At 55.1% G+C, this 26,807-nt stretch overlaps 1 protein-coding gene across 16 annotated transcripts in view; it reads right to left on the bottom strand.

Moving 5' to 3' along the window:
* Positions 1-1,032: 1,032 nt before the first annotated feature.
* Positions 1,033-26,807, bottom strand: part of DAB2IP (DAB2 interacting protein) — a 224,258-nt gene continuing 198,483 nt past the window's right edge. For 13 of the 16 annotated variants that reach the window (XM_083807470.1, XM_083807465.1, XM_083807469.1 and 10 more), the window contains 9 exons: positions 24,744-24,888; positions 20,854-21,090; positions 19,125-19,326; positions 18,328-18,506; positions 15,867-16,740; positions 13,051-13,203; positions 9,580-9,782; positions 8,104-8,191; positions 1,033-6,518 (listed from right to left, as the gene is read on the bottom strand). In XM_083807470.1, coding sequence (XP_083663596.1) covers positions 6,351-6,518; positions 8,104-8,191; positions 9,580-9,782; positions 13,051-13,203; positions 15,867-16,740; positions 18,328-18,506; positions 19,125-19,326; positions 20,854-21,090; positions 24,744-24,888 — 2,249 coding nt within the window. In that variant the 3' untranslated portion in view covers positions 1,033-6,350. The remainder of the gene's footprint in view (positions 6,519-8,103; positions 8,192-9,579; positions 9,783-13,050; positions 13,204-15,866; positions 16,741-18,327; positions 18,507-19,124; positions 19,327-20,853; positions 21,091-24,743; positions 24,889-26,807) is intronic. The other 3 variants (XM_083807467.1, XM_083807466.1, XM_083807468.1) reach the window with 3 other exon arrangements.

The following is a 26,807-nucleotide window of genomic DNA, read 5'->3' as shown; positions in this document are numbered from 1 at the left end:
CAAACCCATTTGGAATCCCCAGCCTCCCAGCCCCGTATTCCCCTTGTTGTTCTGGCTGCTGCTTTGCAATTCAGAGGCTCGCTCCTCCCAGCCTTGCCCTTCTGCTGAGCGGTGCCGGTGCTGGAACCTGCTGGGAGCGGCTGCAGCCAGATGCCAGGAGCCCGAGATGCTGAAAGCTGTCAAGAGCACGGAGCTGTTCTGGGTATTTTCAGCTGAGACTTCAGCTCTGCTCTGATGAAGCCGTAACAGAGACCGCTAAAGAGGTTTTATTCAAATCAAGGTGTTACTGACTAATCCCTCTTTGGAGCAGTTGCTGAGATCCCTGCATTTCTTCCTGGGAATTCTCCCCTCTCTCAGCCTTCACAGCCACCAAGGTTGAACTCAGAGGCACGAGCGCACCCCAGCCTGGTTTGGGACCAGGGGAGGAGGCGCTGGGAGCAGAGCTGGGGCCTGGAGGAGCTGGGAAGGGCCGACCTCCCGCGGGCCGTGCTGCGGTGTGGGCACAAAGCATGGCTCAGCCCCTGGGCTCTCTGCAGGGCCCTGTGGCAGGCAGGCAGCAGAGGCTCTGCTGTGAGGACAGAAGGCTCAAACCTCCCCAAAACCCCCCTGCCAGTGCCCAGCTGTGCCATGAGGAGGGGTCGGGCACTGGCACTCAGCACCCTGGGGTGGCTGGAAGCCAGCAGGGCCCCGTGACCCGCCTGGCTCAGAGCTGCCACCGTGCACGGGGACAGCCACGGGCACTCGCCACATCTTGGCTTGTCCTGAGGCAGCCAGCTTGTCTTCCCCCTCTCTCATAGGAGCTAATTATCGTGGTGGTAACGAGGCAGAGGTGCTGGTGCTACCCAGGGTTTTAATGACTCCTCCAAGTTTTCTGCCACTTCTAAGAGGAAGCCGAGGGAAGGGCTTTGGGAGGAGAGGGGTGGTGGGGAAGGCCTGCAGGAACCCTGAGCGCGGCCGGGCAGCCCCAGCCCTACCGTGTGCCACGGAGCTAGAGACGGGGAATGACTGAGTAGAGGTGCTGGAGCGCTTACATAAAATATCTAAATAAATCTTTAATATTTCTAATTGCAAATGTACATAAATTGCACGGCCACATCATTTCTTTGAACACCAACAACTTTCTCTGTACATTATTACATAGTTTAAAAGGAGCTGAAGGAGATTCAGCAAACACTTCCACTTTGCATTTTTTTTGTTTTTAAACATACTTACAAAAAAAATTTTTCTTTATAAGAGGATATAAAACATAGCGACTGCTTATCAGGAACAAGTATCAGCTTAAGCAGATATACAGAGAGAGGTATATCTTAAGACACAGTGATGTATGAGAAAGGAATATGTGGACATGGAGACTGCGCTTTGGGGTACTGGCAGCTGATGCAGAACCACGTGGAATTTACAGCAGTGTCACAGCTCAGGTCATCTGTGAAGGTCAGTGCTCCAACATGACACCTTTTTCAAAGCACGGTTGTTTTTGAATGTCATGTAACACCCTCAAGACTGGATTTGGTTTGGACGCCTGTGAGCTGCATGTCAGCATGCTTCGATCATCCCACCCCTCCCACCCCTCCCTGTATTTTCCGCAAGGGGAAAAGGAAAAGGCAACAGATTTCTGTGCAGGGTTAGCGCAGGGCTTGGCTGTTTCTCAGGGCAGGGCAGGAACCACATGGCCAAGCCTTGCGGCTGAGCAGTCTGCTCTGAAACTGCCCCGAAGAGTCAGGGACCCGCTTGGAGGGGCAGTGCCCCTGCCTGGGCCAGAAAAGGATCCTCCTGGTGCCCGTGAGCCAGGGCCTGGTACTGGCCAGGGTGCTGTGCAGTCCTGGATTGCTTCGAACGCAAACCTTTGGGAAGAGGTTGAGCACTACAGCCACTGCAGGGGGAAGGATGGGGTGCCGCACAAGAAACCTCATGCTCGCCCCGAGGGCAGTGTCACAGTTGCGCCCTTGTGGTGGCTGCTTCATGCTCTGGAGGCAAGGCCACAGCGACCCCGGGGCAGCTGCTGGGTGCTGCCGGCTGCAGGACCGTGTTCAGAAAGGCAGCCCCAGGGGCTGCTGCCCTGCCCCGGGGGCGCAGTGGGAAATGAGCCCCTTGCAGATCTCATCCGAGCCACACCTGGGGGCTCTCCTGGCAGACTACAGCAGGGAATTTTCCACCTCCTGGCACTAAAAACCCTTTCCTTGTCAATCACAGATCAGACTTCGTTATGTTTTCTGTTGCATTGTGGTATGGACGTAAGTAACAGGAAAAGCCTCTAGACTTCTTGCTTATTTCTTTGCTAGGAGCGCCTGTGGTGCCTTGCTCGGGCCCACCGAGTCCCTTCTCCCTTCAGCCTCCCCGCAGCAGCACAACCTGCGTCCCGCACCCTGCGCGACCCCCCGGGCTGCCTGCCAGGCCAGAGGATTCAGCGCGTTCTCACAGTGCAATCAGCGCTTTACAGCTGCAAAAGCAGAAAACAAACCCAACCAGACTCAAATGACAATGCAGTGACAAAGGGCTCTTTGGATGGCAGCAGGCTTTGCAAAAGGGGCTGGTGACTACACTGCAGTGTTAATTGGCGTGGGGAAGGACCTAGGTCCCTCCAGTTGGTTGGCACTGAACTTAAGCCATAATCCCTGTCCAAAAAGATGGTACTTGGAGTCAGCAGAGGTGTTGGGGTATTGTTCAGTCCTTTTCATCCCCGTTTACACAAAATTTTGCTCATTTTTTTTCAGCAATGTTCACTACAGTTTAACAAAACCCCAAATCATAACTCTTAAAACAGAATCCTTGAGGTGGGCCAACCCCAAATCTGGATCCCTGGCCTTTCTCCCTTCCCTTTCCCTCAGATGCCCAAGGGGAAGAGGTGGCATCATAACCTGTGGCTGGATCCAAATTTGCTAGCTTGAGTCCACCTCACCTAAACAGCATTGATACAGCCAAATCCTGACCAAATAAGCAGCACCAGAAGTAAATTACTATATACAACTGTTAGTGAGATAGATACGTTACAGTAAACACTGAAAACATTTACAAAAAAAAATATTAAGACTTGTATTAAGATAAAAATCTGAGTGTGTTTTAGTGTTGTTTACACTTTGACAAGTTTGCACTAGAACAGCTTCTTATTGTAGAAAGCGCAAGAATGGAAAAGGAAACGGAGCAGATCACAAAACATTACGCGTAGTGGTTGCTTTACTCCGGTGTCATCGCCTCGGTATTGCTGCGCCAGCTCCCAGGGCTGAGGCCGCAGCTGGGTACCCTGCCCGCTGCGCTGACCGCACGCATCGCTGGCTCCCGCTCACACACACGTGCACGCACACACACACACAGAAATGTACAGTTTATAAATAACAAACACAAACTGAAGTAACAGAGCTGAGCTGAGCCTGGATCTTAAACCCTATCCCCAGCGTTTCGCAGGGGAGGGTGGTAGGTAGGTCCAGTTGTTGACACTTGCAGGGGAAGGCGACACAGGGATGAGGGGCGGGGGGCTCTCCACTGTAACGAGACCGCTTCCTGATTTGAGTTTTGTTTCATACTGGCTCAGGAAACTAAGCAACAACTCCAGAAGGTATTGGCACTGGAACTTTTAAGTTTTTGTTTTGTTTTGTTTTTTTAATAACTCACTGTGGAAGGACTTAAGTGTGCCTGCTACTTCAGCAGAACAATGTGTTCAGTAATTTGCAACTTTGAGGTTAACCGGGAGTTTCTGACAGCTCCTGGGGAAAAAAAAGAAAAGAAAAAAAGGGGGGAGGGAGAAGGATCTAAAAGCAGTGCCTTGGCTTGTGGTTGAGCAGGAGATTAAGCTGTACTTTGCTTAGCTTCAGTGCTAAACAACTGTGTTGTGGGTGGTTCTCTTTTCCAGCTCTTACGGAGAGCACTGACTGCATCCCAACATTACTTCCATGTACGAATGGGAACGCTGCTGGTGGGGCGCCCGCCCCATGCTCTGGGAGCGTTTCCATTCCTCTATGTTACTTGGCTCTTGAAAAACTTCGTCTCTCCCAACAACCGGTATGTTGGAGCTCAAAAACAATTAGCTCTAAAAATACATCTCAGGGCAACAGCAGTTTAAAATAGTCTTTTTTGCAGGGTTCTTACAGTGTGTATGAGACAACGGCAGCTGGTAAGCGTACGTACCGAACCGTTCCCAGTACCCTGTGTATTCCTAACCTGTCTGGGTCTTTCTCCAGTTGTAACCTTGTCAGTTTTGTGTGGGTCTTCAAAGCCATCTGTGCTAGTCTCCAAATTCAAAGGTGACTGTACTTGCCATAAATGCTTAGTGATTACTTTTCTCTGAGGAGCTCCTGTCGGGGTCTGCTGTGTGACTGCACCACTCTGCAGGCGTTGGCTGGGCGCGGAGACCTCGGTGCAGAGCAACACGTCCGCTCCTCCAAGGACCAGAGCTGCAGCAGGTGCAGCCGCGCCGGGCTTGGCCCAGGGCTTCCAGGCAACAGAAAAAACGCTTACAAAAAGAAAAAGCAGCTTTAATTTTGAAAACAATTGCATGTGGAAGAGTGCTGTTAATGAGCCTTACGGCCGTGAGGTGGCATGGCAATGCAGAGCTTACTGGCAAACAGCGTCCTGCTCGGGCAGCCTGGGTACTGAGAGGCTGGAGACGGTACCTAAGCTGTGCAGAGCGCAGGGAGCATCCTAGTCCCTTTGGACATTTACACATGGCAGGAGGAGCTAGGACAGGCGGTCAGCAGTGTTAAACTTTAGTGGGAGGAAAAGGCAGATGTCCTGTACACTGTACACTGTCATCCATATCTCAGAGAAAATCTCTGGGCTCGCGGTACGAGGGACCTGCTCTGAGACTGGGAGTCATGAAGGACTAACTTAAAAAAAACACAAACCAACAAACACACCGTGGCGGCAGGTCAGCGGCACAATCCCCCGTTAAGGAGGTGACCCCTCCGCTGAGCGCAACGTGTCTGAATGTGCCGAATCTGCGTGTTTCAGCAGCAAGGAAAAGTCTAATCCTGGCTTATGCCTGCACAGTGCTCCTGACAAGGGGGCTCTCGGTGGTGGCTGCTGTTCCTGTTGGTTACTCCCTTATGACCATGTTTTACATTCTTCAAGCCGGTTAATTTCCATGCAGTGCTCATTCCCAATTTAAAGAGGACAGTATTCCAGAAAATGGGCTCTTTTTTTTTCTAATGCATACTGTGAAAGAAAAGAAATACAATTACCGATCTTCATGGGTCTTCAGGGCTGCTCTTGTTTCTTTGCCTGTTTTTCTCCCCAGAAACAGTAAAAATCTCCGCACAGAGTATTACATCCCCATAACGAACCCTTTGTCAAGCAAGACGCTGGCCGTGTCACAAAGCCCGTCGCTCCCCCTGTGCCACGACGGGCACCACCAAAGCCAGACCCTGCACCTCATTCACAGCTCGGGGACAAGGCTCAGGCAACCTTTACTTTATTCTGCGGTTAGGCGTGTGGCGGGGAACGCAGCACCCTGAACTATTGCTTTACGAAGACTTTCCCCATTAGCTGAGCGAGCAGCAGCTGGCGAGGGGGCCCAGGGAGCCCATCGCCAGGTACCAGCTCCTCCCTGCACCTGCGTGCAGAGCCTCGGGCTGGCTCCGCTCCCTGGGCTTGCGCGGTGGCTCCGCAGCCCCAGCGGCGCCGTCGGACCCTTCTCCACCGCCCTGCCACCGCAGTGCCCCATGCAACACCCCTCTGGTACTGCGTAGCGCCGAGGGAGCTCTGACCAGTCTCCTGGACTGTGCCCCCTGCGTGGGCGGAGTTAATTAAACGTTAATTTGCTGTGTAAATGCCCTGCAGATAGCTACGTGCTGTAAAAGCCAGTGGCCTCACAGAGCCACGTAAGGAAGGCCGGCCGGGCGCGGGGTTTGCTCTGGGGACGGGGCTGTGCTCCAGGGGGAGTCACAGGAGCGGGGCAGGCTCTCCTGCCGCCCCCGGGCAGCTGCAGCCAGCTGCACGCTCTAACTGCACTGAGTGGGCCGTTGCCTGCTGCAGGCTCTGCCCAGCTCCCCTTATTTCGCTTCCTGCAACGACAAGGACATTATTCCTTGCTGGGAGGGGTGAGGCATATCCTTTGGGCAGTTTGGAAGGAAAAGGTTACTTCTGTTTAAACATTAAACACTGATTTAAATCCAACAGTGACAGCGATTCTCAAATATATCTTATTTCCTTATGCCACTCATCTCACACTCGATCTTTCCGTCCCCTCAATGTGCTGGCATTAGCATCTCCCACAAAGGCTCAGTCAAGCGCGCCGTCCGCAGTAAGGAGCTGGTTTCTCTGGGGGAGAGAGCAGCCGTTCTTTGAAGCCGCGGCTCACACCTGCTGCTGCACGGTCCCTCTGGCCAGGCCTCCTCTCCTGCGGCAGCGCCCTCCACGGGTTAACAATTACTGCTGTTTCTGAATTCTCCATTCTCTGTAATCTGCAATTTAGTTGGGTTTGTGGGGGAGATCCCATTACGTGTCTGCATGCTGTACCTCTCTTTCAGCTGAGTAAGGGCACTCATTAGCCGTGCGTTGGCAGCATCCAATGAAGCAATGCGTTTCTCCTGCAAAGGAGCAGCAGAGGGGAACGGTCAGTGGAAACGCGCGGAGCCCTGGCTCGGTGATACCGGGGCTTGTCCTGAGCTAGGAGCCCAGAGGCAGCCAGGGTCCGGCCCCTTCTCTGGCAGTCTTACAGAGGCTTTGACACATCAGGCTTTTAAACAAATGGAATCTGAGCTAAATTAATTTTATCATCCCATGTAATAGTTGGTCCTGAACGAAATGGAGATAAAGTATTTTTTTTTTTCTAATTTTTCAGTGATACAGAAATTAATTGTATTGTTTGCTCTAACTGCAGCTGTTATGACGATGATAAGACTCATGTTCTAAAATCTAGTTCTCTCCCAAGATGGGTTATTCCTGCCAGTGTTTAATTGATTTTGTTAGTGTAAATAAATGGTTTAAATGACTTGTGGCCTCCCGGGATGGCTGTGATGGCAATTTCCTTATTCCTACTGATTACAGTAAGAAGTCCTGTCCAGTATCGTGGGGATGGGAGCCGGAGCTGCTGTGGCGCAGTCTGGTCCAGCTGCGCCTGCCTGCTGCGTCCTCCTTCTGTCTGCCGCGAGCGGGGGGATCAGAAACAACTCAGAGGGGCTCAGGTTTGCCTGTGTGTGACTGACAGATCGTGCACCAGCCTGTCCGACACTATGCACAGCCTGAGATGACAAAAAGCCGAACAAAGCAGGCTGCGCAGGCACGGCGGGAGCCTCTCAGGTACCCCACGGTGGCAGCAGGTGGCCGCAGCCTGCCCCGCGCACGCCTCCCACCTGCCCCGTGTCCCCCCGGGCTTTGCTCGAGTGCAGGAGGGACGGGGCTGATTTACCAGTTGTGAGCCAATTACAGGAAAAGAGTGATTCTTCTTGCAGAGTTACGACTGTCTCATCTCCTTTTTAATTAGCTATACAGTAAATTAGTCATGAGCGGTGACTCACAAGTGATTAATACGGTCATTAGGAGAAAGCCTACAATTTACCAGCACCTAGCCACAAGCTGAAGGAAGGCCTGGCTGCTGAGGAGATGCTGGTCTCTGCCTAGACAAATTAAGAGATTATGGGCTGTATTTTCAGATTGTTCTTTCCAAGCAGAGTATTTTGTGCCCACCACCTGATGCCATTCTAACCTATAACACTAGCTGAGCTTCCTCATCTTGCAAACCACAACCCGGATGCTGAACAATGTCGGCTTTGCTCTGGCCAGCCAGTGCTCGCCTTGCCAGCCAGGTCCTGCACGCATTACTGGAACTCTGCAGGCTCTGAACCCACCCAGCTGATCTTACCGGGCTGAGCACCATTCAGGCTGATTTTCAGCGCTGAAACAAAGGGTGCTTGCTAGGGAAGGAAGCAGGCTCCCTGTCCCTTTGCCTTACTGGCTGGCTGGAATAAGGCAGGCTCCCAGCACTGAGGCCTTTCAGTGCTGTTCCTGTGAGGTTACACGTGTCCTGCTGAGGTCTGACGCCCCCTGTCCCTGGCTGTAGCTTCGTGCTGACTCACCCCACGCACATCGTCGTGCCACACATGACCTGGCACTGCTGCGTGTTGGCAGACTCACCCCTGAGAAGCGCTGCAGCTCTCGGCATCAGGGACTCACCTGTGCATCAATTATCTTCTGCTTGGAGTCCACGGCAGCCTGCATTTCTGCATGGTCCTTCTTTAACTCCTCCTCAACTGACATCAGCCTGGTAGCCAAACAGACAAGAAAAGAAAGCCACGTTTTCAAGCTGCAGAGTGCATAGCCCTTGTTTGTGAAGTGGGGCGTACTGCGTAAGGAGCTAAGCTGGGAGCTGGGAGGAGGTGGCGGAAAGGGGATCCTGCAGGCCTGCAATGCCTCCTATCTCTAGGCTCCTTGGAGCTGGTTTGGAGCTGGTGGCTTTGCAGAAAGCGCTCTGTATGAGAAAAACACAGTACCCAAGGCACCCCTGGAGAAAGGGCAGGGACAGCTTCGGGCACGGCTGGGCGCACCGGGGCACATCTCTTCATCTGCTCATTCAGACAATTTCATTCCCAGCTCTCGCACAGCTTGACAGTGACCCAGGCCACTGTTCTACTGCTACGGCAAGATTGTGCTGATCACCTCCTGGCTGGATCAAGCTACCCTAAAAAGTAATGGCCTTTTGTAGCACGCGCACAGTGTCAGGAATACATTAATTACTTTTGCTGGGCTCTGCCACACTGAGCTGCCCAGACATGAGTCTTACACCCACCCACATCAGCCACCCAGGGTGAACAGTACAGAGCACGGCCTCATTTAGTCCTCGTCACCAAGGAGGCAAAGGGATGCTGTACAGCTCTGCAGCGCACAGGAGGATGTATGAAATGCCAGAAGGACCAGCTACAGATGGGACAGGCCTCACGTAGCAGCCCCCGTCATTCATACCAGGTCTAGTTCCCTCATCTGAAACTGCAGCGCCACACACACACACACAGAGTCTCTTCTTGCACAAAACCCAATAGTTCAAGCCCAGTCTTTTTTTCTGGTGATTAATTTCGTCTAGACACCTCTATAGCAGGCTGCCCAAAAGCTTAAGCGATTAAGGCCAGTGAAGGAAGACCCATTTAGGAGGGCCGATTAAAAGCACCGAATTGGCTTGCCTCAGGTAAAGAAGAAGCCAGTGGGACTGAACAGCCCAGGTACCAGAGAAATGTAACCAGCACATCAGTCTGGGTGGGAGAAGGGGCTTATAGCTAGGAGTAATGTGAGGGAGATGAGATCTTCACTGAATGTCAGGAAAGGCACATTTTGAGCATTAGCTCAATTGCTTGTACATAAAGAAGAGCAAGCCTGCCAGATCCTCTGAGAGCCAGGGCGGCCTGCCAGCCCTTGCCTCCTGAAGTTTTGTTTTTGTGAATCAGGGAAATGGGGGCAAATCCTTTGTGAGGTGACACTGATGGGGGGGGGGGGACCCAACGAGTCAGGGCTTGAAACTCCCCAGGGGCAGCAAGTGCGTAAATGCTGGCAAACCGTCAAGGGAAAGCTGTCTGCTCTCTCCAGGAACCTGATTCTCCTGAGCAGGGCTCAGCTCTAATGCCACCCTGGCTGCCTGCCTTCCTCCCGCCTGCCCCGTACCTGCTGATGATGCCCTTCATCTGGATCTCCTTATCCTCCTGCTGCCTCCGGAGCCGTTCCTCGCTCTCCTCCAGCCTGGCCTGGTACTCCAGCATCAGCTTCTGCGTCGTCTCCTCCTGGCATTTGAAGCGCGTCTCATACTCCTCCAGCTTCTTGTTGGAGATGCGAAGCTTGTCCTGCAGCACCACTAGGTCCTGCTGGTACTACAGCACGCAAGGACAGACACAGGAGGAGAAAACACATGTAGCACGTTACCTAGTAGGGCTTTGCCCTTGCCAAGGTTTCTCCACAGCCCGATTACGCCCCTCTCCTCGCATCAGACTAGCTGCAAACCCGTGTCAGATAACCCCGCGTGCCGACACCTCCTCGTCCGTCTTCTCCGTGCTGCGCTAGGAGCGGTGCTGCGTTCCGCGGGGCTGGCGCATCACTGGCAGGTTCAGAGAATGGGTTGTTAGCAGAGTTTGGCATTTCACACGGGGAACGCAGGTTAGAGCGACTGAATGGCAAATGCAGCTGGCAGCTCCCTCACACTAACAGCGCGGGGCTAAACACAGGCAGGAAAAGCTGAATTGGTGGGATTTTGGGTTTACGCGTGAGCTCTTCAGCCTATGTCAAGAAATGCGTGTGCTCTGGAGCTGCTGAAAGCCAAGCAGGAGCTGTTAGGCCGGACTGCCTCCTGCCAGACAGCGGGCACACGTCAGGCACACGTCGGGCGCTGCCGTGTAGCGCAGCGCGGTCACACCGCGTCGGCGTGAGCCGGGGCAGCGAGCGGCACTGGTACTGCGCCCTGCGGGCTAAGCGAGGCGGGCAGATGTCAAGCCCAGGCTCAATCCCAGAAGAGCTGCTGCGTGAAGCCAAGACCCCACAGACTACAGTTTGCACAGCTGAAGCTAAAAATCAGCAGAAGAACCACGTAAAGCAATTACAAAACCGGAGAGCTTCCTAACCCAGTAAGGCTGGGTGTGGCTATTGCAGAAGCACAGCGTTCAGTACAACTCGCTTTGGTAAAGGAAAATTCAGTGTAAATCGCTGTAAGACGACTTTAATTTCAAAGTTAGCCTTGAAATGTTTTTTTTAATTTAAACTGCAATAACCTTAGAATAATTAAGATGCAGCTGATAATTTGGCCGTTTTAGAGTCAGAAATGGCAAAAAAAATTCATCTGTGTCATGAAATCTGTTACAAGGCCACAGGTGTCATACACCAACTGACAGAGGTGTGCTTCGTTGTGCACTGACTTGGTTAGCTGCAAACGTGGCCGTCTCCTTGGCCAGCTGCACCTATGTAAGCATTCAAATTACGAACTTTGTTTGTCCCAGTTTTGAGAGCCCTGCTGTGGGGTTTTACTAAAAGGCTGGCTCTTTGTGAGAGCGCACCGCAGCCACGCTGCTGCCCCTGTGCCATCAGCTGGGCCCCAGCTCGCACAAGTCCCCACGGCTCTCCTACGACCAGCTCCACTGACTTGTGGCAGAATAACCGCAATGCCTCCAGGCTGAACCTTTACGATGTTGAGGGTTTTCCTGACCGGCCACGGTATTTGCGCCACGGCAGGCAGAGTGGGAACAGCCTCCAAGCTCCTTCTGCCTGGGCAGACGGGCACAACGGCTCGCTGTGTTTTTTCCTTTAGCAAAGCTTTTACTGAGGCACCGAAACGAGATAGTTTGCACATGGAACTGGCGTGATGGAAACACGGACGCCCATAGAGCTGCACAGAAGCACTGAAGTCAGACAGAAGGGAGTTGCTCAAAGAGGAAAGATTAAATACCTACCCTAGCCTTAAAATAGGAGCCGCATAAGTGAGCTCAAATGATAGCAGGAAAGGCCTCAGAGCCCGAAGGAGTCGCTCCTGTCTCTAGAACACTTGTCTCAGTCTCGGTTACCATTCGAGGCTTACAGGAATGGGGAGAGAGGTTATGCTAATGATGGTCCTTAATGCCAGTGACGGGTGTGACAGCAAAGTAACAGAAGATGCTGCATGGGAATGAGACGCCAGGTTCAGGGCAGGGGCTACCTCCGACCTGAGGGCAGGGACCGGCGTGCTGCAGTACTGCCTGGCTCTGTAACCCCAACAGCATCCACCTGGAGCGGGTGCTGGCGACCTCTGCCTGGCACGTCCCGCACGGACCCTTGTGGAGCCCTTCAGTGACCCAGCGCAGCAGTAACGCCGCGCGCAGCGAGCTCATCTGGGAACACCCTCGCTGTCACTGGCTGCCTGCTGGTGTCTCTGCTCGGGCGTCTGCCTCACAGAGCTTCTTCTGTGTCAGATACTGTCTGCTCAGTACGTGTCTGTGTACTTACAGGAACAGCCAAGGAGGAGAAAGGCAGTGAAAAAAATGGGTTGAGCTCTCACGAACAACAGCCCCGCTTTTCCTGAGCAGGCTGGGAGCCTTCACCTTCCGCCTCACAGTCCCTACCATAGGGTCTAAAGTCCCTGCCTTTGGCCTTTCCCCTGAATTTAACAGGTGAGAGTCCAACAATGATACAAGACAACAGGCAAAGGCTGCTGTTACGAAAAAACAGAAACGTGTCTGTGCTGGAAAAACAGGAAACAGGTTCCGGGAGGGACACGTCTGGAGTTGTGCGTGACCTGGTGCTAACAGGTGCCTGGTGTGAGGAACGTGACGCACAGTCAGGAAACACCCCACGTGCTAACCGTGCCCAGCTGCAGCTCTCCTGGCAGTGCCAGGCTGCTGAGAAAGCATCTTGCAGAAAAGATTGCTCGGCTCTTGACTGCCGCATCCTTAGTTCTAACCCTGCTTCACCCCTGGCCTGTGTCCTCACTCTGTTCCCACCCCAGGCTCCTCCAGGAGGCAGGGGAGGGAGCAGCACCCGTCCTGCAGCAGCACACATCCTGCAGCCTGTCTGGGACCGTGGGCTCCGACTGAATACATGGATCTGCCTTCTGGCAGGCCGCACACCGGGCAGGCCCTCGTCCGTGTGACACAGCCTTGGAGCAGCGTCACTGCACCAGTGGACTCACACCGCGCCCCGGTGCTGTAGCCGAGACCAGAATCTGGGCTTAATTTTAGGGCTTTTTGCAGGTTTTTAACGTGAGAGCTGCTTCTTGCTACACGTCCCTGCTGTGAGGCACAAGGCTGCCTGCATCCTCCTCCCTGGTCTTTTATAGGTGAGCTGAAACTGGCTTTTAAGCTTTCTTTCCTGCAGCCAGGGGGAAGTAAGAGGCACCAGCTGGCTCCATGTGATGTCGCAGAGCAGCACCAGCACTCGATTCCTGGCTCCTGCTTTTCACACTAGCTCTCATCAGAGGGCAATTTGAGTCAGTGCGTGAAAACCTCCCAGACCTTCCCCAGCAGTGCCCTGTGACGCTGAGCAGCAGGGCGCAGAGCCTGACGCCCCTCTCTCCTGGGCAGGGAGGTCCCAGACAGCCCCGCTTGCCCCTGCTCAGATGAACGACATTCAAGGAAATCCTCTCTCTATTTAGAAACTTGATTCAATCCAATCAGGTTTTACCTTTTCTGCTTGGCTGAGCTCGTCCTTATTCCTGAGCTTATCCCTGTGCTTGGAATCTGGGTCAATGCTTTCATCTTCTAAAAACTGCATGTTCATATTCAAAAGCCAAGCAGCAGTGCGGTCCAGGGCATTGGGGTTCACAGGAGAAGGGGCCTACAATGAAACATACAACCATAACAAAAGAAAAACCTGTAACAGAAATGGTCATGAAGCTAGAGAGAGAATTTCCTTCCAAGCAAGCCCTCTCCCGTGCTGCTCAAACAGCAATGAGCAGGTCTGAGCTACCGGAACAGCCAGGGGGAGGCACAGGAACGACTCCTGTTGTGCACCTCACATTGTTTTAATACATTGGCCTTCGCCAGGCCAAATTCTTCCCTTCGCCATCCCCAGAGAACAGGCGCACAAAGGTGTGCTGCAGAGGGATCCCACTGCAAGGAACAGGCCCGGGTTTCTGGGGCGGGTCGTCGCCGCTGGCAGATGGGAAGGCTGCTCGCTGGGAAGGCTTCGTACGGCTACAGCTAAACCCAGCAAACTAAATGCTCCTCTTGGTCATGCTGACATCTTCTTGGAAAACACAGGTTTCTTCCAGGATGAGCCTCTCCACAGATGAGGTCCTCGACATCTCGGCAGCTCCTGGGCGTGCTCAGGTAGCTGTGGGAACGTGCGGAGCGGGGCTGCTCTCCTGCCAGGCAGCCAGAGCTGCGGCTGCGGCTTTTCAGTCCTGGCCTGGGCAGGGACTGCAAGCTCCAGCTGAACTGCATCGCCTGAATAGCTTCCAACCACATCACGAACTTGAGGAAGTGAAGCTCCAGCCATTTCCCCTCCGTCCTGGCTCATTATAAACGGCAGTAATTAGTTTCTTGGATGAACACAAGGGATCTGCATGACCTGGTCAAGTGAATTCAAGATAACAAGGCAGAAATGCAGGCGACTTTCTCTTCCATGCAGAGCTCTGGACAGGGGAGAAACCCAGTCGCTGGCAAGCAGCAGACCAGGAGGTTCTGAAGGAGTGGGGGCTGCCCGGTTGTCTCCCTGGCACTGGGAGCTTTCCCAAGCCATCTTTCAGTCTGGTCTTCATTTCCACAGTTCTAAATCAGAAGTTTCAGGCTCTGCTCATGGCACACTTGCTGTAACTCCTGCCCTGGCTTGTGGCTTTCTGTTTTCTCTTAAACCTTCACCTCGGGCGCCGCACCTCCGGTGGCTGCTCACTGTCTGGCTCGGAGGAGCGAGGGCCACCCGGCTTCACTTCAGCGACTTGAAGGCTCTTGGTCCCAGGCTCTCAGTTAACAGAGCTCAGCCCACTGTGCACAGGTCCTTCCGCCCCTTTCTTCCTTTGCCAAAGAGGTGAAAAAGAGCACCTGATCCGGCCTGGCGCAGCTCCAAAGGCAGATCAGCAATTGGACTCACAAAGGCAGGGGAAGTGCTGCTGCCTGGCAGGAGCGGGGCTTGGGGAATGCTACGGGAATGGCCAGGGCACGGGGCTCCTTTGGTCTCAAAGGGCGTTTAATACCAGCAGCTGTGAAGGAGCAGTGTAACAGTGATTCCCGGACACTGCTCACACAAGTTAAATACGCAGGTTGGGCTGGGAGGGCATTTGGGGACTTCAGCTCTTGGAGGAAAGCTTTGCAGTCACCGACTGGCCAGGGGCCGAAGGTTCTGCTGCGCCCTTCATCTCAAAGAAACTCTGCTACCAGCCAGGCTGCTGCTTGCAGGCTCTGTGCCCTCTGCACCTAACGAGCATCGATCCACATGATACAAATGTGGCTACATGGCCAGCTTGCTAATGTCGGCGCTTATGAATCAATACAGTATGCACAGAACAGCTCCAGACCGGGCTGATACAACAGCCTTTAATGGGCAGCACTGACACAAGGCCTCCACAGCTGCCTTGTAAGGCAGAGGTACTTAGACCAGCTCTGCTGCTCCTCCAACGCTGTGCTGCTGGAAAGGAGCCTGGGCTGAGGTGCCGTGAGCTCTTGCCAGTTGTCCGCGCTCTCTGGGTTTTGTATTACTTTTAAAACTCTTCCTTTGGGCACTGAGAGGCCCTACCGTGTTAATTTTCTACAGGGCTGTATCTGAAATGTAAAATGACTAAAGGAGCACTAGCCAAGCAATTTATCCATGCCAGGAAACCGGAGGGCCCTGGGTCTGTGACGTACTGCTTTCACTTTTAGCACCGTGAACAGTCCCGTTCCTTTCTGTGCAGACCAGCACGTGCCCTGGGACCCGAAGCACTGTCGAGCTCTGCACAGCTGCAGCTTCGCTCTTGATGGGGAACACGCTCCTTCCTTACCGCTCTCGCCTCCCCCGATGCGCTCCCAGGAGGGTCTAACAGAGAAATGAGTGTCCAGGGACACCAAGGCTGTGGTGGGACAGGAGCAGCGGCACAGAGAGTTGTAGATAAATGAGAAGATTAGCGCCTAGTCCAAGTCTGTGGGATGGGGCTGGGTTGACTATGGCATGGGATGAGAGCCTGTGCATGGAGAGGCAAAGCGGTGACGAGATGGTAGCGCAGAACAGAGGCTGGGCTGCCGTCGCCCTCGTGTCTCTGCCACCTTGCGGCAGTCACACCCCAACGTGCCACACAGCGGGGAGAAAACCGCGTGTCCGCGTCCCCTTCCCTGCAAGGCCTCTGTCCCAGGTCACGCTGGGTGCAAGAGCCAAGGTACCACCACGGTGCTGGCACTGATGTAGTAACTTGGGGCCAGAACGATGTCCCCAGCAATCCCCAACAGCTGATTTCTTCTCCAAGTCCGTGGCCTGACCCCTGCCTGGCCCCGCCAACCCCCGGAGCCGTCGCAGCCCCCCGAACTCACCTGTTTGTGCATCGTGCGCTGCTTCATCTCGGGGCTGTCGCCCTTGGAGGAGGAGGACTGCTGCCGCAGGCGGGCCCCGCTGCCGGGCCAGTCGGGCGAGGAGGACATCATGCTGCCGCTGGAGGGTCGCTGGTACTGAACCGTGTTCAGCAGGGAGGGCGGCGTCCTGCCCCGGGTGACCGGCGGCGGCGGCGGGGGCGGCTGGTCTATCCGCCTCTGCGGTCCCGCGCTGTTCTGGCGCGGCATGGTGGGCTGGCCGCCCTTCTCCGTCAGCGAGAGCTGCCGCCGGGCCAGCTCCCCCGTCCGGCGCGTGAAGTCCTCGCTGGCGGCGGGGCCGGCGAAGCCGTGCTTGTTGGCCGTCAGCTCCTCGCTGTTGCTGTGGGAGCTGAGCGAGCTGTGGCACTCGGAGCCGGAGTCGCCCAGGCCGCGAGGGGAGAGCGGCAGCCCGGCCGCCATCTGGTACACGGGGTTCTGGAAGGAGAGCGGCGCCAGCAGCTGGGGCCGGCCGGGCGCGCTCTCGCCGCTCGGCGTGGTGGGCGTCTGGCCCACCCGGCGCACGGTGGCCATGCCCGTCACGCTGCTCTGCTGAGTCCGTGCGGTCCATACACCCTGCAACTGCCCGAGGGACGACTGACTGTCATTGAGGGAGTCGGCAGCGCCGGGCGCGTTGGCCCCGCTGTCCAGGAGCCGATTGTCCTGCAAGTCCACCATGGACAAACTCTTGCTGCCGTTAGACATCTGCACGTCGGGCTCATTGGCCTCTGAGTAACTGGAGCTTCGGGCAGGCGAGGGCTGGGCCCCAGCAGACCTTGTGACAAAAAACAAGTCCTTGTTTTCAGGGGTTGGAGATGGTAACCGGGTGAAATCTATCAGACTGCGGGGAAGTCAGTGCGTAAGGAAAAGGAGAGGAAAACAGAAAAAAAAAAAAAAAAAGAAGAGTTGTGAATGCTGCACCAGAGCAGGAAAACGTTATCACTCAGAAGAAATCAGCGTGGCGCAGCTGTGCGGGCAGCGGACGTAGCCCAGCCCCTGCAGGGCACGGGGCCAGACCCAGCTCTGCCTGTGCGTGGGGACGGTGCAGCAGGAGCAGGGGGACTGGGGGTGCGGAGGGGTCCGGGGTTCTGGGCACCCCCGTGGGGGCGGGCAGGGGAGCAGGGGGTGCCTCGCGTGGCAGAGCGGGCCGTGCTCTGCGGGAGGCATTGACGGGCTCGCTCTCGGGCCCTGCCTCGCCAGCCGCAGCCCGCAGCGTGCCGGCAGCACGGGGCTGAGCTCCCAGCTGGCCGAACCCAACCCCGCTGCCTGTCCTCTGCTCCGTGCCTGGGCTCTGAGCTCCTGGGGGCTGGCCAGGATCTGTACAGCACCGGGGGGGCTGATCCACACCAGGCCACCAAGGGTCAGACAGGGGTGTAACAGCAGAGCCAAATCCTAGCGGCAGAAAGTTATCCACCCGCTGCTCCTGCTGTAACAGATACATCCAAGCAATATTGATTTCTTGCAGACAGAAAGAAAGAGCTTTGCAGTAGCTTAATGTGAATACACCACTGATCAAAGATGGTGCGTTGTAAGCAAGTATTTGGGTGAAAGCATACTGGTAGAGATCTTCCATAGCATTAGATTTAAATAATTGTACCTCAAGCTGGGAAGCATTAGAGATGAAAGCTCTGATTAAAGCAAGTCCAGCTCCATTGCTGCCTTTCACTCCTAATTAAACTGTTAAGTATTACGTAGTTTCCACTTACAAACTATTTTATTAGTAGTGTCTTTCAATTTATGTGGGCTCTACTTTTCCAAAAACAGAAACATTTTAAGTCTGCAACAGTCATCCTTCCCATGAATGAAATTTGTTACATAATTAGGCCTAAAAGTGTGTTTGGTGACTGTGTCTGTGAATCACTGCTCATTAAAAGCACACGGTATTATAAAAACTGGACGGAGTGGATTGGAATTGATTGTTAGGCCTCTACAGCTTGGCCACTGTTAGAGAAATGTCCACATTTGGATCTCAGTGAATCCAGCACATACCCTACATCTTACAGCGATGGGTAAGACCAATAAATCCTGCACATTCAGACAGCTAATGAACTCAGTGGTAGAACTCAGTGCTTTGAGGTCAGTATGAACAATCCCTCAAGCCCTCAAAGGATGAACATTTTGCTTCTGCAGCCAAGTGTCAAGAACTGAGCTCAGAACTGGCCAGTTTTCCATTTCCCAAACCACATTCCCAGCTCTGGCTCATCACAGACCCGGGATGGAGCCGTGTGCTTGCGCTATTGCCCACTGCTTTGTCTAGATTCAGAGCCGAACCACACCCAGTACCCATTTTGCAACTGAAAGCCTTGCCAATGGATCAGGTAAGTCCACACCACGCCTTGTCCTGCCTGTCCCTGCAGGTGCTCAGGTTTTGGTAGGAGGTGAATACTCAGTATTTCCTTTGTGGCCAGGCCACCTCTTAGGCTCTTACCCAGATAAGTCATTCTCTATCACCATTTTCTGTAGCCCCGCAGAGATGCTGTTGCCAGCGTTAGGAGTGGATGCAGTGTGATCGGCTGTGACTGAGACCTGCACGCAGGCTGGGTTGCTGAGCGCCGAGTTGACATCCCTCAGGATCCGAGGCAGAGGCCCAAGCTTTGTTGCAGTGCCCTGGTAAAAAAAGAGAGCAGAATTACTACCACCATCTTGTATTTCTGCTAGAGAACTGTGGGTTCTGCCAGCTGCTGGACAGTCTCTTCAGTGAATTGTTAGCAACATTAATTTTCTCCATAATTTAACTCCACTGGCTGCCCCAGACATGTGGCTTCAGAAACCATTTGCTGCTGTGGGGCAGAAGGCAGCAAGCATGCTTAGCATAGTTCAGACGCCGAAGACAGCTGCGGCCAAGCCTGGTCCAGGTCTCCTGACAGAAACCCTTTTCATTAAAAATTAACCATTTGAATCTGCTGGGAAAAACAGAAGGGCCTGGCGTTCAGCAGCTCTGCCTTCTCATCCCACCAGCCCCTCCATGCTCACCCCCAGTGATGAAGAGCAGAGGGGGAAAGCGATACTCGCCTGCCCCCAAGAAGGACAAGGATGAGCTACTACAGCAGCACGTGCAAAGGCTGGGGAAGTGCTAAGGGTTACTAACAGCGGTGCTGTGCACCCGCACAGCTAACGGATGGGTACGGGCTGCACGAGGGGGAGGTGTGTGGTGTGCTGGGCCCCAGTGCCCAGCGCTGGCCTCCTGAGCTTCCCTCCAGGCCTGTCCCTGTGAGCTTCCCGTACCTGCTCCAGCTGAGAAATGACTTCCCAGAGCAGCGAGTGCAAAGTGGACAGCTCCCGGCCCAGGTCAATGTAGCCTTCAAAGCCAGCTGTGTTTGAGATGGTTTCTGGATTGGAAATCTCCAGGAGAAATCTCTGCATGTTAGTCCATTCGTGCTCCAGGAACTGATTCATGAAGGACATATATTCCTCTTTGCTGCCAAACCTATCAAGACAGCAACAGAAATCTCAGCTAAATCCTGTAAACAGAGGTGCAGTGAGCAGAAGGAGCAGGTACATATGCACGTAAGAATGCCAGAGCCTTTCTGTGGCATCTGAACCCTTTCAGAGCCTTTGGGATCACGGGGTTGCTAACAAGCAGCTGCTACCCCACTGAACGTGGAACCAAAATTAACTCCAGCCTAATCCAGCTAAGCCCTCATCAGCATGGGACCTCAGCAGCAGAAACGGAGGTGAAAGCTACAGAAACGAAGCTGTTCTTGGTGATGGGGTGTATCTTACTGCTGGTACAGCCTCCAGAAATAAGACACATCACTGGAAATAAAGAAATCAAAATAACCAAGCCCAGTCACTTGGCTGAGGTGCAGTGAATGATGGCTGTGGGAGTCCCACACTCTCCCCCCCCTTCCCAGGCACTGAAGCTGGCCGCAGCCACGCGCCGCTGCCGCCCCGGCACAACGGCCAGGCTGTTCTCCCCTCAGCCCTGCACACTCCTTCTGCCCTTCAAGCACTTCACGCAGCCGTCGTTCTCAGTTAGATGTCTTACTTAGAGCACAACAGGGCCTCGTGGCTCAGTTGTACCAGCAGCACTTCACGTTGTGCTGTGACAGTGATTGTGCAAGGAGAGGCGTGTGAGCGGTCTGCAGGACAGCTCAGCCTCATCACTTTGGCTTGACTAAAGTCAGCTTAGTTAGGGGTTCCTTCCTGCAAAGTGCTGAAAATCTGAAAAGCCTTTGGTCAGGAATATGGAGAATTTCTGTCATCTGCTGTAACACGCTTGTTTGTCTTCCACCTGTGGTTGCGTGCACGCATGTGCACTCCTGGCTGCGCATGTGTACACTGAGCTAGTTCCCAAATCTAAGGAGCTTTAGAAGGAAACTGCCCATTCATGTTTTGGAAAGCTCATCGGTTTGTTATCAGAGCTCAGGATAAGTAGCTCAGAGCTGCAGCCAGTGGAAAGATATTCAGAAATCTCTTGCTTTGTTTCCATCAAACCTACGGGTTTGGTAACCAAACTTAGTTAGAAGTTGATAGTGTCCCCATCCTCTTTTCCTGCCATCCCCGTTCAAACAACTGTGCTGTCGTAGCAGGGAAGGTCCCAGAGCTCCTGGGAGGGACAGAACGGCTCCCGAGCTACACACACCACTGCTGCTGTGCAGGTTCTGGCCCTGCTGCTGCCTCTGACGGGAGGCAGAGCTGATGCCATCAGCCGCTCCCAGCACAGCGATCACGGGACACATTTCCTGGCTCTGCCTGGGTGTTCCCGCTGCGACCCAGCCCGCTCCTCTGTGTGGTCAGAGCAGCCTGTTTTCCTGCTCATAAAACACGTGCTGTTTTGGAAACTTCACTGATCTCCCTGACCTAACAGCGAGGGAATGGGTCCCAGAGAGAGATGGGGAAAAGCACAACAGGAAACAAGCAGGCCCTTTCCATCCAGGGAAGGAGCGGCCAGTGTGGGACCTTCCTTCCCCTTCTTCAGAGCTGCCCCCCCCACTGCCGCAGCCCCGCTTACTTGGCGAAGTTGGCGAGGTTCTGGGTGACCTTGGCAATGAGGGTCAAAGTGCGCGCAGTGCGGTCGTCCGGGTACTCCTGCAGGAGACTGAAGAGGGAAGGGGACATGATAGCTGGGCACAGGAACCGCAGGAACAAGGAGGCACTGATCAGTCGCTCGCTGATGTCTGGGCGGCCACGGTTGCTGCATTCTTGTCTCCACGAGGCGAAAACTTCCTTGAGCTCCCTTGGGAAGACACTGAAATGACAGAAGGACACGCAGGGATGGTGAAGTTCAAGGCCAAGGTTTTTGAAGTGCCACAAAGCAGTAAGAAGCGTGGTGTGTAGCAGCAGCCACGTGGTGTGACGCCCTGACCTTCTGCACCAAGGCAGAGTCCTGTCACCCCGCACAGCAGCACTGCCACCCTCACCAGCCACAGGCTCTTTTCCTTGCAGTGCCCGTTAGGAGACTCAGACCAGACAAGAAGCATAGCCAAAACCCCTGACAACTGGGAAGCCAGAGATACAGAACAAGCCGTGCAAAGCAGCTCATCGCCACGTGAGGTGGTGCGGAGCATCCCAGAGCGATGGGGCACACCACCTGTGCGGTGCCCAGCAGCGTGGGACACCCTTGGCGGAACCACCGGGGGTACTGGGGTCACCAGCACAGCCGGTGCTCGGCTGTGCAAATTGCAGTACTCCTGTTCTAGCTCTTGGACCAAATCCCATGGTAATGAGTGCAACTGCAGAGCCCCACTGGAGTCACTCCGGCTTCGCAACCGCACCGAGCCCAGCCGGGCTTCCCAAGGCCCCAGAATTCCCCCGCGCCCAGCAGACGCCCGCTGCAGCAGCCCTTATCGCCGCAGAACCGGCTGCCTGCTCTCCTCCCAGCTCCCTGCTCCCACCTTATCCTGTTCCCAGCACGGGTTATTTGTTCAGCTGGATCCTCCCACGCGGGAGCAGGCTGACAATGGGTCCCCAGCGGCCAGCAAGTCCCTGGTACCGGCCCTTTCCCTCCGCCCCAGAGGCTGCTCTGGCCACGGCCACCGTCTTTGTTTGAAAGTCAGAACTGTTCACCTCCAGAGCTGGCTGGTCTAACAGCAGATCAAGGAGGGGGCAGACTCCATTTTAGGCCATAAATCTCCTTACCAAACAGCCATTTCACACGACAGTTTCCCAGTTTTGCTGCAGGGACTACGTGGGGTGAGCAGAGCAACGTGAGCTGGCTTCCCTCTGGGCCTGACCGCCCTGCGGCTGACCCTCACACTTGTTGGGAAGAGAAGGCCGCGCACGCCGTGCTGCCAGACCCCGTCCTGCTGCCCAGCACAGCGCGCCGCCACAGCCGATGTCCACCAGTGCCAGAACCAGGCGGGAGGCCCCAAACCGCACGAGCCTCGGAGCGAAGCACCCGGCCGAGCCACTGCCCCGCTGAGCACCGCACCGGCTGGTGACATGGCACGGCACGGCACGGCACGGCTCGGTCCCGGCAGCGGGCACCTGCCCAGCCGTCCTCCCAGCCCCGTGTTTTATAAATACCACTAACCAATGCCTTTGGCTGGAAAAGTTCCCCTCTGTCTTTGGCGTGATCCACACAATTGGACAAAGCCCTTTTACTTCACGGTATTTGCCCAGAAATAGGAGAATCCTTTAAGCAATTTAAAGCTTGAGTGATCAGGACAGGTTGTAGTTACTGGAAGTAACCCCCTGAAAACGCGTGCACCGGCTGCGTGCAGCCCGCGAGCGCTGCTCGCTGCCACAGGCTGGGAGACCATAAAAGTTTAATTGTGGAGCAGCGGATGGGATTCAGTTAGCCAGCTTTATGTGACAAACGGGCCAGTAATTCATTACCCAACTTTCCAGTAACGAGCTTCCACATGCTAAAATTCTGCTTACGCTGAAACTTCCCAGATGTCCAAATTATGTCATAATTATAACAATTTTCAGTTATTGTAAACCTCTTTCCTCTCTCCGATGCTCTCCGGCAGATGAGCATGCACACTCTGGCACTCTATTTAAAGCAAGACTGTTAGCTGTCAGGATACCTTGGCCGAGCCTGAGCACTCATCGTCAGCCCAATTAATCCCCAAGAACTGCTGAGCACAAAGGAGCGAGAGGGAACCGCTCGGAGCAGCAGCTCCGTTGCTCCAGCCTTCCTCCGAAAGGCAGGGCTGGAGGAACAAACTTCCCGTGCACTCGTGACTTTCCTTGGGTCACCTTCCAAGCCTATTTTTAGACTTACCTTTTAGTGCTGCTCTGGGTATTTTTGGGAAGACGCTAATTTGAACAATTATTATCCACTGGTGACTAAAAGCAGTGAATTCCTCCTGGGAGAGCAGGTAAGCACAACTCCTGAGTCAGAGAATTATTAATTGGCTCAGGATAAGGTACGGGCTACCTCCAACAAAATCTGCCCTTTTGCTTATTTGTGGTAGGTAAAGGAAGTCGGAGCGAGCCTCTCGCTGCTTGTTCTCTCGCTGAGCAACATCAGGAGAAGCAATTCCCTTCCTTCCTGGCCTTGCAAGACAGCACACTCCAAATCCTGGGAGACCACAAATAATGAGTTTTCAGACCTTAATACAACAGCTGGGATAGGGGAGAAAATGACAAGTTTTTACTATCAGAGACTTCCTTCCTCCAAAATGAGCCTTAGTTGATGTTAGGCAACAACAGCGTTGCTACAAAACACATTAATAAAAACTAAGCTCGGACTTTTAACCAGGAAGACTGCAAATCCAGCAGTAATATTTTTTTTTTTTTGTCAGGACAAGAATCTTGTGGTCTGCTAGCAAGAAGCAGAAGGAAAACGTTTTTATTCCTCAAGGTAAGGAAGGTCACCAGCTCGATTCTTCCCGTTCCTTGCAGGCACCAGCTGTACCAGACCCAAGGACGGGACAGCGGGCACCAGCACGGCCACCTCCAGCACAGGACGCCAGACACCCCACTGCCTCACCCCAGGCAATTTTGTCTACTGAGGCCTGTCCCAACTCGTTGCCAGAACCTTTACCCTGAGCGCGATCAGCGAGGACATGCCTCCAGCTGCATACCAGGCCTTGGGCCAAGGAGGCAGGGAGCTCCCCACGGCTGCCCCGAGGGCCGGGAGAGAGTGGGGTTAACCCGGAGGAATGCGGGACGCGGAGCCTAACAGGCCCCGAGCATCCTCCTCCTCCTCCTCCTCGCCCCAGCACTGCCGCAGGAGCACATCTGCCTCAACGCAAGCTCCCTGCGCTGCTGCAGCTCCCTGACAGGCACGAGGAGTGCCACAGGGCCTGCGGGGAGGGTTTCAAAACGCCACCTGATGCTCTGGTGGTCAGACTGGCACCTTATTCCTCGACCCCGCCGCCCTGTCCCCGTGTCTGTGCTGCAGAAACCCTCCACCAGGCACCGAGAAGAGGCGTGACGGGCAGGCAGTAGCTGCTGCCTCCACAGAGCAGATAATCCACGGCTGGCCTGGGGGGAGCCACGGCTGCAGCTGGCACGGGATGGCAGCAGGGAAGGGGTCCCATGGCCCCACACCACATGCCCTGAAGGTGCTGGGGGACGGCGTCCCCAGGCTAAACCAGCTCAGCACAAAATCTGTCCTTGAAAACTCGTTCCCCTGCCTGCCGCAGCTCTGCCATCCCCGCGTCGAAGGAGACGCCGTGCATGTCCGCAGGTGCACCCGCGAGTGTGCCACCGTGGCAGCACCCGCACAGCTGCCGTGCTCAGCCCCGCGCCTTTCTCCCCGGCCCCAGGGCAGCCCCAGTCGGAAGCCAGCGGGACGGCCTCGGGTGCTGCAGGGGTGGGCAAGGCCCTGGGCTCTCCCTCCACAGCTCCTGCACGCTGCCCGGACGCAGCCTGAGGACGGCCCGACGCCACGCCTCTGCCCTGCAGCCGACGGCACGCGGAGGGGAGCGCTGCTCGCGGGGCACTGACCAGTAGGAGTTGATGATTTTGCAGAAGGCCAGCTCGCAGCACATCTTCAGGTTGCTCTGATGTTCGGGAAGGTCCGAAGACGAACACTTACTGGGATCCACCTCACAGTTTTCATCTGATTCGTACAGAGCCTTGATGAACTCCCCTGTAAAACAGACAGTCAGTGGCGGGTGTTGGAGGTGCAGTCAGCAAGCAGGGCAGCCTGTGAGCTCCAGCGCCCGAGCAGCTGCCCCGTGCCCCATCGCGCTGACCCAGCAGCGCAGCTCCTCCTGCAGAAGGGCCCCGGCCTCCTGGCGAGCACGCTGGCAGCTCTGCCCTTGGGCCTCTGCACTGCTGCTCCCCAGCTGCCCTGCCAAAAGGCCGGGCAGTATTAATTAAATTAAAATTAAATTAATTAATTAAAGTATTTCCGTGAGTTTCTCTGCACTCCTGCTGGCTGCTCGGCCACCCCTCGCCCTGGCGGGCTCACACCCCGGGGCGTTGCCAGCTCTCGTGCCACCCCGGGGTGCTGCGGGCACAGAGCAGCGCGGCGTGGGCTGGGGGCACTCCCCACTGCAGCACGTGTCCGTCCGTCGGGAAGGGCAGCTGTCTGTCCGGGCTGCACACCGCAGGCGGGGGAGGCTCGGGGAGGGGATGGCGGGGAGCAGGAGGGCCTCAGGCAGGGACCTGCGGGGCTGGGTGATGCCCTGGGGACAAGGTTTGCTTTGGTTATCTTCTAATTCCTTTTGGTTTGCTCACCTCCCAGTTCCTGACTGTCCTGGACTTTCCCATCCTGTTTTTTGTCCACCCTAGTCTGCATTCCTCCCCTTCTACTGCCAAAACAGATTTTAATTATGTCCCGGAGAGCCTCTCCAATGTATTTTCAGCTCTGCCAGGGAGCTCTGGAGCCTCTCTGCTTGCCTGCAGGTGATGCCTGCTGTTATTAGCCGGCCCCATTACTCGGTTGTGCTTCATGGCTTGAAGGAAAGCACTACGCTGCATTGTGCTGCCTTGTGACACCGACATGAATCATTTCATGACAAGAGGGCGACACAGGATCCGTGCCCCGAACAACTCGCAGGGACTGCGGGCTCCTCCGGTACGAGACGGAGCTGGCTCGGCAGCGTCTGCACCGAGCCCTCAAAGGGGAGCGTTACGAAATCCTCTGCCTTCATTAATCTCCCGGCTTTTTAGAAATTTTATGAGGTAATCTACTTGCAGGCTTGCCTTCAACCAGAAGGCGTTACAAGGCAGAAATAAGTAACACTCCCTCTCCTCTGCTGGCGGGCCATCTGCCTGATCTGCCTCACTGATCTCCCCGTCCCCAGCTCCACCAGATGACTGTTACCTCAGCGAAGTACTTACACTTCCTTTGGTCCTTGTTAAAATTACACCGATCCACTGGTAGGAACCTAACACACTGAAAAATGAGCAGGTCGACAGGAGCACTGCTCATCCCACTGCAGGGACGTGCAGAAAACCCAGCTGCCTTCGCCGAGTGCACGCCACAGAGGCAGCCCCCCGGCCTCGCGCTGTGCTGGCTGCACGCAGCAGCGCAGCCATTCCTTCCTGACCTGCCCAGAAGCGGAACCTCTCATTATTTTCATTTGCATCGGGAGAAATATTTTTGGAGCCGTAAGCATAGGCAGCCCTTTCGGAAAAGCACCAGGAGGGTTCCCAGCGCCATCAGGGAGGCGACTCTCATCACCGCAATTTGGGAGATTTCATCTGACTGCTGCGAGGAACGGGGGGAGCGTCTCCGGCTGGGGCTGTGCAATCAGGGGAGGGATTCAATCAGCCTCCGTGACACTGCCGGAGCTCAGACAGAAGACTTGGCAGACAGCACCGTGCCTTCAGGTATCTACTTGGTACCTCCTCTGAAAGCAGATCAGCACACCAGCTCGGCAGCGACCTTCACCCGAGAGCTGAGCGCCGCCCGCCCCGGCCCCGGGCCCCCCTGCCAGCCCCGGCAGCAGGCACTGGGCTGCGGCGCTCAGCAGCCAGCCGTGTCTCGGGCAGACGGCACACGGGCTCAGGCTTCTCTTGCACTGTGAGAGAAACCCTCTGCCAGGTAACGCCAGCACC

Source organism: Anser anser (assembly GCF_964211835.1).
Source record: "Anser anser genome assembly, chromosome: 21".
Lineage (NCBI taxonomy): Eukaryota > Metazoa > Chordata > Aves > Anseriformes > Anatidae > Anser > Anser anser.
This window is presented reverse-complemented; position numbering and strand designations above follow the sequence as displayed.